The sequence below is a fragment of the Zootoca vivipara genome, chromosome 7 (genome assembly GCF_965207765.1).
Source record: "Zootoca vivipara chromosome 7, rZooViv2.hap1.1, whole genome shotgun sequence".
Classification (NCBI taxonomy): Eukaryota; Metazoa; Chordata; class Lepidosauria; order Squamata; family Lacertidae; genus Zootoca; species Zootoca vivipara.
Genome location: NC_142590.1, coordinates 41,486,254 through 41,499,358, shown reverse-complemented (window position 1 = coordinate 41,499,358; position 13,105 = coordinate 41,486,254). Strand labels below are relative to the sequence as shown.

The following is a 13,105-nucleotide window of genomic DNA, read 5'->3' as shown; positions in this document are numbered from 1 at the left end:
AACAGTCAATCATCACAGAGAAGATGAAGGCATCTTTCTTTGACATCATTTCGTAATCTCTAAGGAAATACTTCCTTTTTTTTTAATGAAAAAGGATTACGTTTAGGTTTTCCCCCATCTACATATTTAGATCAACTTTCTCCTTTGGAATTTTAGCAAATCATTCCATGATCTGAAGAAGTGTGCATGCACACAAAAGCTCATACCAATAACAAACATAGTTGGTCTCTAAGGTGTTACTGGAAGGAATTTTATTTTATTCCAAAAGGAATTCTCCTTCTCAATTAGCATAATTCTTCAGAGATAGGAAATCAACCAAGATTCTCAAGTCATAATCAGTTCAAACATGCAAAACATTTCATTGAGGCCAAAGAACAGCTTTAGCAGTCATAGACCATTTTGTTGCTATTGTTTTGTAACTTACAAGTCACTTGGCTTGAAAGGAGAGGGTGGGCATATAGACCACGCCCCAAAAGTTTGTTTCAGCTTTGAGCAAAGTAGCACACCTCTGCAGTTAAGTCTAGATTGGATTAAACCAGAGAGCTGATATTAGGCTACCTTGAGAAGGCATACACAATAGAAAGCAGGGTAAAAGCTCTGATATAAAAATGAATTAATCAATAAATAATACACAGTTCTGATAGAAATTTAACTAACTAAAGATTTAAGTCGTAGCCAGCCTGTGAGAATGACAGTTTAAAATTACAAAGACAAAGGACACAACTGCATGGAGGCATACAACTTCACACACTCTTACTGTATATAGTTAAGACTGAGTTCAGAACATGTTTTGGCATTGAAACAGCAATTCCATTTTTACCTGCTAGAATCCTTAGCAATTTTGCTATAGAATTTTTGCTTACAGGGCTCAATTTTATCCCCCATGCTATTTAACATCTATATGAAACCGCTGTTTGAGATCATGCAACTTTAGGGAGAAGTGCTATTGATACGTAGATCAAACACAACTCTGTGTCAGTGGCAGTGCTATAATTACTGCTTCATCATGGTTACCAATTGCATGGAGACGAATAAACTGAAAACTCAAATCTAGACAAGACAAAGGTACTGCTGGAAGGTGCTATTTCAACTGCACTGGCTTCCAGTCTGTTTCCACATCTAATTAAAAAATGCTCATTTTGATTTTTAAAGCCCTCTATAGCTTAGGACTAAGGTAATTGATTAAACATCTGCCTCCTTGGGTAGCTACTAGAGATGATCTTCCATGGAGGGCTTCCTTGGCTATCCCCACCTTCTGATGTGAAGGAAGTGGTTACTAGAAAGAGGTGGTGGCGCCAATGCGTTTCCACAGCTTACAAATAACTTTACATTTACATTAATCCTATTGTTTTATCCTTTTTATACTTCTGTGGCTTTTAGGTTTTTATAGTTTTGTTTTTACATTTTTTTTCTAAACTGTGACAGGAAGATAATTGAAGGGCCAGATGAAAATACAATAAATAAAACAAACTATTCTATGCAAAGATGCGACAGATGTAAGTAGCCTAAGAGTACATCCTGCTCACTTTAAGTATCATCACACAGCAAATTCCAGCTCCTGGAAATCTGGGTATGTGTAGCAGTGTCTATGTGGAAGTTCACTGAAGAGTGGAAAGAACTGCCACAATTTTGCTGTGACATAATAACCGAAAGGCTGCCATAACAGCAGCCTCTCTGTGGAATGTGTCCTCTGCAGAGTTAAGCGGAAGTAGAATTTGATCAAGTAGAAGGAAAACTCTCATTCAAAGCAAGCGGCACATCTATTTCTCAAAGGAAAGAAGTCAATGACCAGCCATGTAAAATTTCTTGTTGAATAATTGTTCCAATTTTAAAATCTAAGTCATTTTTCTTCCTATTAGAAAGCCTGGGGAGAAGAGTCTTTTGAAATATCTGAGATGGTAAAATTTAAAAATTAGCTACTGAGCATGAAGTATGCAATAATTGCTCTTCATAACATTTTTATTGCCTCTACATTCTTTGAATTATTGCTTTAAACTGCACTGTGCCATTACGATGAAAAAAATGGTATCAATAAAGTATGTGTGATTGATGCTAAGATTTTATCACTTTAAGACTATGAAAATCAGAGGCATACCAAAGTGAAACCATTTTTCATGACATTTCTTCTTAATTCATAGCAATACCCATGCATTTCATTTCATTTACCAGGGTGTTTTGGGCAAGTGGTTATGCCCACATCAAAATCCAGACATCCTATGATTTTGCATGCCATTATATATGCCGTTTGAGTTTTAAGAATTATTTTGCTTCTAAGATGTTGTGCACCATGTCTTACATTCTTACTGAAAGTAAACACTGAATCTTTGCTGGAAAAAAACAGAAGTACTTATTTAACTTATATATTAGTTATGGGTAAGAAATTCACACAGCTCTCAACATGAGGTCAATTCAGTGGCATGAGAATAAAGTAATGACTGGGAAGTGGCTCCCACTTTGCTAGAGAGTGTGTACACACACACACAAAGAGAGAGAGAGAGAGAGAGAGAGAGAGAGAGAGAGAGAGAGAGAGAGAGAGAGAGAGAGAGAGAGAGACGGGATCCTAATGCCTGCCTACACACATTACTTCCAGGAGTGCTTTGATTATGGACTTCTCGTGGACTAGAGTATTAAAAAATATGCAAGCTGACACTCTAAGGAGCAACTGCAAGCTGTACTGAAAGGCGTACAAGGAATCCAATGTGGTCCAGGGGTCATAAGTGGCTTACCCCTGGCATGAGGAATAACATACTACCACTAACAAATATGAACCAAGATACCACCCTGAACAGCTCCAATGGCAAAATATATATTAGCATCATTGTTTACGGAAAAACTCATTGTTAGGCTGTATTTCTCTCTAGTTCTTTCACAATTCTTCTTTCTTATAAACGGACACCCGAATTGGAGAAAAACGAAGACACCAAATGGAAATTCAATGTTATAATGATTAATGTCCATGGTGTGAAAGTGAAGATGTCAAACCCCAAGCCAGAAATCCACCAAATATACCAGCAACATCATAGTCTGAAGAAGCCCTTTTTGCTATTTATTATATCACCACCCACCACCAGGAAAAAAACCATGTGTGCCAGAAGTCCTTTATTTTGAATCAGGCCATGGATATTACGAATTATAGCAACCATGTTTAAAATATCAGGATCAACAACTCTTCTGCAACCATAATGCTCCCCACATCCAGGGGAAATAAAGAGACCCCTTTGATATCCAGTATATCTGACATCTAGTACCCCACTGATATCCAGCAATATATCTTTCCTTACATATTAACAGATCCGGACTCACATTTTGAAAAATCAACTCCGCACTTGCCTAAGCCCATGATTCCCAGCCCAAACAGAACAGGTTATTTGCCACTGGCAATGCAGCACAGCTATTTTAATAAGCTTATATAAATTTCAGAAAAGCTTGAACCTTTTGCAGAAATCCAGTCAACCCAGACCAGCCTTCCAGCAAGGAACTTCCAACATATAGCAACTTTTAGAAAATCAGTATCAAAATACATTAACACCATCCTAACTTTCCTACATTCAACTAAAACATTTGCCTGTAATAACTGAGAAAGATACCCATGAATCCTGAACAAACTTATTAAGAAAAGCTTCTTTGTATATTTCACAATCCATGCACAGATGCTATATGCGACAGTTTTAATGCACATGAGGCATATACTGTGGTACCTCGGGTTACAAACGCTTCAGGTTACAAACGCTTCAGGTTACAGACTCCGCTAACCCAGAAATAGTACCTCGGGTTAAGAACTTTGCTTCAGGATGAGAACAGAAATCGTGCTCTGGTGGCACAGCAGCAGCAGGAGGCCCCATTAGCTAAAGTGGTGCCTCAGGTTAAGAACAGTTTCAGGTTAAGAACGGACCTCTGGAACGAATTAAGTTCTTAACCAGAGGTACCACTGTAGTAGGGACAACTAAGTCCAGAAAGTAAATACAATATGGAAAATTTATCGTAATAGAAGGTGGCCAACCTTGAAGATGGCCCAACTTCAATCTGGACAAAACTTCACTGAGTTTTTATTTAATAGTAAATGCCAGCTGCAAAGTCAAGCACCCAGATTGTCAGCTATCACTTGCCCAAATATGCATTTTTTTTTTAAAAAAAAGAACCTGATTGCGCCATCTAGTTGACAGAAAGCATTCTCCAGTGGTTACGCTGCCTGATGGTATGGGAATCGCAGCAACTGTGAACAAAGACATATCAGAAATCCTCTTTCATTGCACACTTTCTATTTTTTCACATGCTCCGATCATCTAGAAATAAGGATGTACGGGTGAGGGGTGTGGACAGGAAGAGCAGGAATGTGTATCTCAACATGCCTTAAACTTTACACATTAATCTAAAATACATTTTTAAACATCTTTCACAAAAATGGCTTGTTTTACTTATTTAATAGGATTTATATACTGCTTAATCATTCATAAACTCTAAGCTGCTTACATAGAATATAAAAAGATTCATTCATTGTATCAAAAATATTGATGAACTGAACATCAAAATCAAGTTAACTGAAAAATCTATCAAAATATAAAACTGGCAGTTGTTAGAAATTATATGTAAACATTACTTGCTTGGGTTGGCTCACATGAATCTTTAGCAGGTGCCCAAGAGAGTATCGTGGAGTTGCTTGATTGATACCCATGGGCAGAGTTTTCCAGAGAACATGTGCTGCCATGCTGAAGTATTGATGTCCGGCAAGTGCAGATGACAATGTAGTATATAGGTCTGGGTATTGCAAAATGATTTGCCACAGGCTGAACCACAGTCAGCATGTCACTTTCCTTGAAAAACTAGGGAATTTGATTCTATTTTGCTGTAGTACTTAGATGAGTAGTTTCTCAAAACTGTTTAAAAATAAGACAGTATTTCATAATACAATCCACACCAAAAGGTCACTTTAGCCCATCAGCCCAACACCATGAAATCAAGACCACCACCAGAGTAAAACACTAATACTTTATTAAAAATTCAAAATTTATTGCAAATTATATTTTGCTTCTCTCCTTTCTTCATTTTTACATGATTTATTGATATCCATGATTTTTTCACAAATGTACTTGTTGACTTTGGAGAGTCTCTGTGCAATTTCAGTTTCGTCCACAGTTTCTTGTGCTATCCTGTCATACAAACATTCTGAAATGAAGAAAAATGGCATTAAGAATGACACCTCAACAAATGTAAAACACAGCAGATGTGATTGAGCAAGGTAAGAGGCACATGCAAGAGATAGCAAGAGGGCAGCAGTTTGTTGACAGACTTCAAAACATTTGGTTTATGCACATGGTTTTGTGCATGCAGTTCTCTGGATCATGAACAAAATAATGTACAATAATACTTTCAGCTACAATTTAATACTGCAGTGTGAAATGTTTCTGGTTGATTTGTAGTTTGAATCATAGGCTACTAATCACAACCCAACACTTAACTCCATTAAAATTAAAGGCTATAATCATATGCACACTTCTCCATAGAACACTTTTGAGTAAACAGGTTTAGGATTACACCAAAAAGGAATGCATATAGCATTATCTGACCATTATCTAGCACATAATTACACTTTCTAGCTCTGAAGTCTTGTTTTCCAGGCTAAACATTTCCACTATATCACACAACCATGGTTACATGAGCAAACTCCAGAGAAAAATCTGTTTCTCAATGTTCCCTTTGCTGCTGCAGATAGCAGGTTCCCTAGTAATTTCCAACAAACGTTCCCACTTTTTCACATTTTGTTTTCCTGAATCACACTAGCATTGGTAGCCTGAAGAAGTGGAAGCTGACCTATGCTGAACATATAAGTGATGCATTATTCCAGCAGCAGCACACTTCTGTGACAAAGAACTATGAAGCCTCCTCTGGTGGACCTTCAAGGTGCTCTAAAAGCATTAATTGAAGTAGGGTCATATTGGCCAACATATTCTATTGGAAAAAGAGCACACAAGAAAGGTGTAGTCAAGAGATACTTCCAAGCAATGTAGCTGCATCTTTAATGCCCAAGAATAGTTGAAGGCAGCAGGCCTGAAAGAGATGAGGATATAAAGAGATGAGGATATATTCCAGAAACTATAAAGCCAGGAGTGCCTGGCATGCTCTGGTCCATAGGGTCACGAAGAGTCGGACACGACTAAACAACAAACTTTGTTTCAGACTTTGGAAGGAATAAATGGGCTGCGAATAGCCTGGTTACAAAGGCCCAACTTTAAAAGGGTGAGCCCTGCTACTCTTAGCACTCCATATGCACTCTACACACACACACACACACACAGTGGCAAAGTGGCAAAAATATAGCCATTGTGCCTGCTGGTCCTTACTATTGCTTTAATGGCTTCCAAACTGATTAAACAACTTCTGCTTTGCCTAGTATTTTCCTTCTGCTTTGCCTAGCATTTTCCCCACCAACAAATTATTGCTTCATATGGTAGAAAACCACAGAGATTCACTTAATTAACAAGTTTTATAGCATTGTTAATGTACCATATTAAAGTTATGACAATTAAATATTCTATACCCTTTTCAGTTTCCTCTGACACCTTTCAGAAGTTTTAGGAAAGGTTATTTTTCAGTGACAGGGTTTACAATGTTTGCATACTGTACTTTTTAATAACTTCCTTAAAATAAACTACACAACAGGGACTACTAAACAGCAAGACATATTAGCCCCATTAAGGCTTTGCTCCATTTTTTAAAAAGATGTATTTTAAGGAAGCTATTCTAGGACCAGAGAATAAAAGTAAAAACCACATCAAACATGGATTTTACGAGCTCTCATCTTGAAATGCAAAAAAATTATTGGACAATGAAAAATTTATTTAAAATCCTAGTTGTAATCTAAGCTGAAAAGGGTAGGTGCCAGTATGCATTAAAATGAGGTCTGAAAGAGCTGGGGGAAGAACCGTGGCTAAAAATGGTGTTCTAATTTAAACACTGACAGATGAACTGTGATCAAGGAAAAGTACCCCCCACCCCTTCTTCAGTACTAGAACACTGAATATTTGAACTGAAAAACAATGCACAAACCCTCAGAGAGGGAAATTCAAGTTATTATTGTGCATTATTGGAATCTACCCATGTTGGCTGTTGCTGTTTTATTTCCAACATGATTCCCAGATGAACCATCACCCCAAAGTTAAAAACCATCTCACAGTCTTGCCAATGAGGGGGGGGGGGGACAGTACAATAAACCTTGATGTGCACATAGATCTGGTCCAAGTGCATTGTTGCATCACTGCCTACAGACATAACCCTGATGATCAGCAATGAGTGTTAAAGTTCCACTGATTTCACTAAAATTTCATAGGCACAAAATATCCTGTGCAGGATCATAAGTTTAGAATGGAGTTGTTAAGCTGTTGCAGAATGTTGAGCGACAACTCAGCTTACTCTGCAGACTTCAGCTGTTACTAGGGTTTAAGGAGCCACAAAGTCAGCTTCCCTGAACACTACTAATTGTAATCATTCCCAGAACATTGGCTCAAGAGCCCAGAAACACAAGACAGCTGGTGCCACCCCATAACTAAAAATATTTTGGGAGAAAGGAAAGAGCTCCTAGCTATTGGGCTCCACAGGATTATCTCTAGCAGCACAGGAAGATGTCTTACAGTATACTAAGTGAGAGTACTCTTCACAGTGAACACTGCTGAGCTGTTGCCAGTCAGACGGGTGTCTTTTCCAGCCCTACCCTGAGATAGCAGAGAGTCAACCTGGGCTCTTCAACCTGCATTCAAAGCATTTGCTATGCCACTGAGCTACAGCCCTTCTCTATGCTCATTTCTGCTCCTTCTCAGTAGCACTTGGAGCATCTCAATTTTTTTCTTCCCTTGATTGAAAGCAGTTTCTGCACCACTCCAAGTTAACTTTCTATTCATAAGAGCTGCTCCAGTAGCATCATTGGTTTCCATGCCAATGATAACCTGGCTTACAGTCTTGCCGTGCTGGTGTGAGGACCAGCCTTGTCCACGTGGTTGCTTCAAGTGCTACGAGGAGTTGCCATGCACATATATCTGTGTCCCTGGTTAACAGATGAAGTGGGGCTTACCCTCTCTTGTACTATGCATTGAATTGGATGTGCATAATACTTAGTGAATCCACTTGTTTTCTTAAGCTACAGAGAACTGATATTTATATCCTTATGCATCATTTAGATAGTACCAGACTTAGGTGATGTGCAAAGAATGTTTGAGGTTTCCTTGTGATTATGTATTCTCTTTCAGTGATATAAAGAAATGATCATGCTATACAGATACACATCAAGACATGGGATGTGGGAACAAGGCTAACATAAAAAGTCAATTCGGCACGGCCAAGGAGAATACATTTAGTAGAGATGCCCTCCAAATGTTGCCAGACTACAATTTCCATGATAGGCCCAGGCAGCGCAATCAATGGTCAGAGATGATGGGAGCTGTAGTCCAGCAACATCTGGTGGGTCACAGGTTTCCTATCCCTAATATAAAGTATGCAGGTCAGGATATATAAGGTGCACCTAAATCCCATTGAAATTAGAGCCTACATATTCAATCCTAGGCATACATTTTAAGGAGTAAACCTCACTGAATACAATAGGATTTGCTCCCAAGTAAGCATACATAGGATTGTACAATTAAGCACATTAATTGTACAATTAAGAACATTAATTAAGTACTTAAATTGCATCTATTTCAATGCATTTTAACTGGGTTTATTTTTTCTGGATTGCAACCAAATTTGAAAAAGCTTTGAAACATAGTTTCTTGATTGAAAAAGATAGTCAGGCATGCATACTCTGATACCATTTCTAAAGGTGCTGTCAAACAAAAATTCATATTAGTTTTATTTTCAGAAGCAGGGATTTTCGTTCAAATGCCAGATTAAGTATGGCAATGCCTTTCTAAGTATCAAACTGCCTTAAGGTGTCTATTTTCCTCTTTAAAATGGATTGTAGATCCTCTGACTGCATTTTGAATGAAAATTTGTAGATTAGAGAAGTGGAAGGCTTTATATCTACATATATTTTTGGATGTATGTAGCTATACTCTTTTTCTGTGAGAGAGAATATCTCAACCAAGTCTCAATGCAATGATTAAAGGTGTCCTTAAACACTCAAGATCCACTGGTCGAGGGCCAGAGAATATGGCACAAGTGCTAGTAGAACACATCACTGCCAAGACAGACACCCTAGTGAACACATCAAATAAATCAACAGAATGGCTAAAACAGGGAAGAGCTATGGACGGAACAGGGCAGGAAACACTATAACCTACAATTCTCCAGACTACAGACATGGCCCCATCAACAGCTGAACATTTTCATCATGCCCAGCCATGATGCAATTTTCTTCCCAATGACTTAGATGGCAGGGGATGGGAAACAAAAAAATAGTCCATGAAGACAACTGTCCCAGTCACATCTCCATGACAGGCCATATGACACAGTCACAGTGTAACTCAGCACCCAAACACAGCACACTACCACTAGCATATAAACCCAACACAGGGGGAGCACAACTTGGTCTGGAAACCAAGCCTTAGGAGGAATGGTTGAGGGAATTGGGCATGATAGCCACCTTCAAATATCTTAACAGATGTCACATGGAAGATGGAGCAAGCTTCTTTTCTCCTGCTCCAGAGGACTCATACCAATGACTTCAAGTTACAAGAAAGGAGATTCCGACTAAACATCAAGAAGAACTTTCTGACAGTAAGAGCTGTCCCACAGTGGAACAGACTCCAATGAAAGGTGATGGACTTTCCGTCCTTGAAGGTTTTTAAGCAGAAGTTGAATAGCCATCTGTCATGCATTATTTAGATGAAATTCCTGCATCACAGGGGGTTTGACTAGATAACCCACAGGGTCCCTTCCAACTTTACAATTCAAGTATTCTATGACTGGGCATGTAGGACGTCATACGGACGTCATCAGACCCTGTCTTCTCACTAACCCCAAAAGACCTGCTCCAGCTTCAGTGGCTATGAGCTGCTGACTATTGCTCATTGTTCCCTGTCAGTGACTCCCTTCTCTTAACAGAGACAGGATCCACTTGAAACCTCATTCTGCACAGACACAAAACAGATGAAGGTGTCCCTAGGATGCAGCTAGTGCCACAAGGATAACCTGCTCTTCTGTCTATTGAGCAACTGTCATAAAGAACCTGCTAGGGTGAATGATTGGCCATCCCAGAAAAGTATTTTTCTCTTTCAGGGTCCACTCTATCCCAGATGTTGATTCTGCAACATGTACTTTGTTGTTGTTGTTGGTGGTGGTGGTGGTAGGGTTGTATTCAAGTAGGATCTGGCCTCAGGATGGGACTCTGAGAGGGGAAGGAAGGATGCTTGAAGTGGTGCTTTCAATGGTTGTTCACTCATGAATGGGCAGGCTTATCAGATTGCACAAGTTTGATGGTGACACGGTGTAGTAGACAGTCATTTGGCAAGGAAGAAGGAAAAGAGAGAGGCAGAGGCCTACTGGGATTCTACTCAGCAGCGCTGGCCTATCAGGCAAGATAGCAAGGAAGGTGACTGGTCACATCAGGTGCTAGGGGAAAGGGTGGGCCAAATGGTCTGGTTGACCCACGCAGCAGCCAGGCTATTGCTTCATGCAGTGCTCCTCCTGATTTGCTAAGGTATGTCAAGTGGGAAGAGGGGGGCTTCCCATCTTTCCTAATGTGAGGTTGTACCCTGGATTTCAAACTGGCACTTCTGCCATGTAAAATGTGAGCTGTTCCACTCAGCTATGGCTCCTCCTCCATTCCTTATTCTCCTGGTATCTATGGCTGCATATGGTGGACGGGGGCAGCCTTATCTAGACTCTCCTTTTCTTCTGTGTGTAGTGCTCAAAAATTGTGGTTGTGAAGAGAGTAACTCGTCAAACTCCTGCCAGGAGAGATACCTGGGGACTTGCAGTATTGTGGTCATTGATGGCTATGCCAATGGGATTGGTGAAGTGAGGTGCTCTAGCGTTGTGTGTTGGGGTACGACCCTGGCATTGTGCGTCCACTGACTCACTCCATGTGTGAGTAGGGATAGCAATGATCAGTTTTCAATGTATGCTAGGGGCACGTCGGTTGCTTTCCCACCATTGAAGAAAAAACTGATAATGTGTTTTCCCCCTCCTCTCCTCGGTTGAGTATGCATAGGATATATGGGCTTTTCTGTTGGTGTAGCAACAGCATATCTCTCCTCCCCACAACAGTGTAATTGGAATGTGGAATTGTCCTGCATATTTGAGTAATTTTTTAAAAAAAATTAAGAGGAAGATTCTCCCATTTCATCACAGCAGTATTACATGTTCCGAGTCACGTACCTCTGACAATGCTTAATTTGTGAGGGGACAGAGGTGGCTTGGGAACGGCGTCTTTCTTTTTTTTGGTGGCGACTCCTGTGACGCTTCTGTTCTTAAGAACATCTGTTCCCCAGATCATAACCGCTAAGTTTTTTGTATACTTTGAATCCCCTTGCGTTACTTGCAGTTGGTGCCATTTCTCCTCATCTACCCAGATGCCGCTGCCAAGATGGACCTGAAGTGTAAAGGGAGGAAAATGCAGTCAGTTTTCAAAAAGCAGAGAGCATCCAGATTAGTAGTGATTTGTTTAATATTTCATAAGAACCAGCCACTAATCTTAAAAAAAATAATACTCCTGTAATATCTCAAGGTATGAAATGTTAGAATTAACTTGAAACAGAGTTCTGCGTACATTCATGTAAACTGAAACCAAGTTGTTCTACAAAGAATTTTATCAGAAAGTGAATTCATACAACCATATAGGCTCAACTATGATTGAAATACTGGTCTCCAAAAGACATATACACACATAGATATCTATGAATCAGATCTAGGAGTTCCGAGTTACTTTCAAAATCTCTCACATAACTGTGTCTAACACATGGGAAGACATTCCAGCTCTTCTAAAGCTATAATTTTCATCAGGTGTGTGGTCTGTGAGTACAATTTGCTGAACAAATGAAACAAAACCACTAACTCAAGAAATGTCTGTAAAGATCTTCTAGAATTCTCTTTGCCTGATATGAGTGGCATGAAATCCACCTAAAATTCCACATGACAAATATTTATGAGGTAGCCTCCTAAATTACCTTTCCATTCTCGAGAATATATTTGTCCATTACTGGAACAGCAGCAGGATAGTATGTTGATGTATTTGCTTCCTCACTGAAAGCATTCTGTACTTCAGGCTCAGGCTCAATGGATTCTGGCTGAACTTTTTCAAGGTCTAGCGCAGGACCTACACAGTCCAGAAAACAGCATTTGAGTATATCAAACAGCATTAATTTAAACAGATTACACTGATTCTATAAAAAACTGGATCTAACTCAAAATCCCAGAGCTCAAAACATGTAATCCACATTCAGTACAAGGAAAGCACAACTCTATCCCAGATTGATCCAGATATGGGCAACATCCAATTGTTGTTGGCACCAGTCTGTCTTGGGAGACAATGGAGGAGTGCACATTAAGGGGTAAAGTCAACATATGGTCAGGAGTGAGGGTGAGGAAAGGAGGAAACACTGTGCATCCTTCCACTGCCCCTGATCACACTGTGGAGAACAGGAAGGTTTGATCCAGCTGAGTGATTTGCCTTGTAGCCAGCAGGCTTAAACAAGCAGAGTACGCAATCCTGCTGGGTGCTGCTTTGCAAGTGCCTTCCCTGCGGGGAACATGCTTGCAAAGCAGTACCTTGCAGCTAGCAGGATAGAACCTAGCTTGCAATCCTGCTGGGTGCTGCTTCATAAGCATATTCCCCAAAGGGGTGGTAGCAAGTGGAGGGGACTGCAAGGGGTCCGTCTTACTAGTGTGTTCCCTACATGGAATGTGCTGGTGAAGCAGCACACAGCAGGATTGAACCTTCCTGCTCTCTGCAGTGTAGACAGAGGAAGGGAAGGAGACACAATGTATCTCCAAAGCCATGTATGGTGGGGAGGGTAGAAACTGGGCCCAGAGGCAACATGTCAAAAGGTATGTGTTATCTCCAAGCCCAATTCCCCTTCACTCATCCTGGTTGCTTCAAAACCAGAGGGCAAGACTGAGTCTCCCTTTAACCCCCCCCCCCCAAAAGAGCAAGTGGTGTTAGGGCAGGAGACTGGGTGCA

The 13,105-nt window shown here is 40.1% G+C and overlaps 1 protein-coding gene across 8 annotated transcripts in view; it reads right to left on the bottom strand.

The window, feature by feature from the left end:
* Window positions 1-13,105, bottom strand: part of BEND5 (BEN domain containing 5) — a 733,139-nt gene that overhangs the window by 302,765 nt on the left and 417,269 nt on the right. For 6 of the 8 annotated variants that reach the window (XM_035121552.3, XM_088674075.1, XM_088674074.1 and 3 more), the window contains 3 exons: window positions 12,093-12,241; window positions 11,305-11,518; window positions 4,973-5,163 (listed from right to left, as the gene is read on the bottom strand). The exons of the other annotated variants lie outside the window; for them this stretch is intronic. In XM_035121552.3, coding sequence (XP_034977443.3) covers window positions 5,006-5,163; window positions 11,305-11,518; window positions 12,093-12,241 — 521 coding nt within the window. In that variant the 3' untranslated portion in view covers window positions 4,973-5,005. Of the gene's footprint in view, window positions 1-4,972; window positions 5,164-11,304; window positions 11,519-12,092; window positions 12,242-13,105 lie in introns of those variants that run through there. 8 annotated transcript variants of the gene reach the window in all.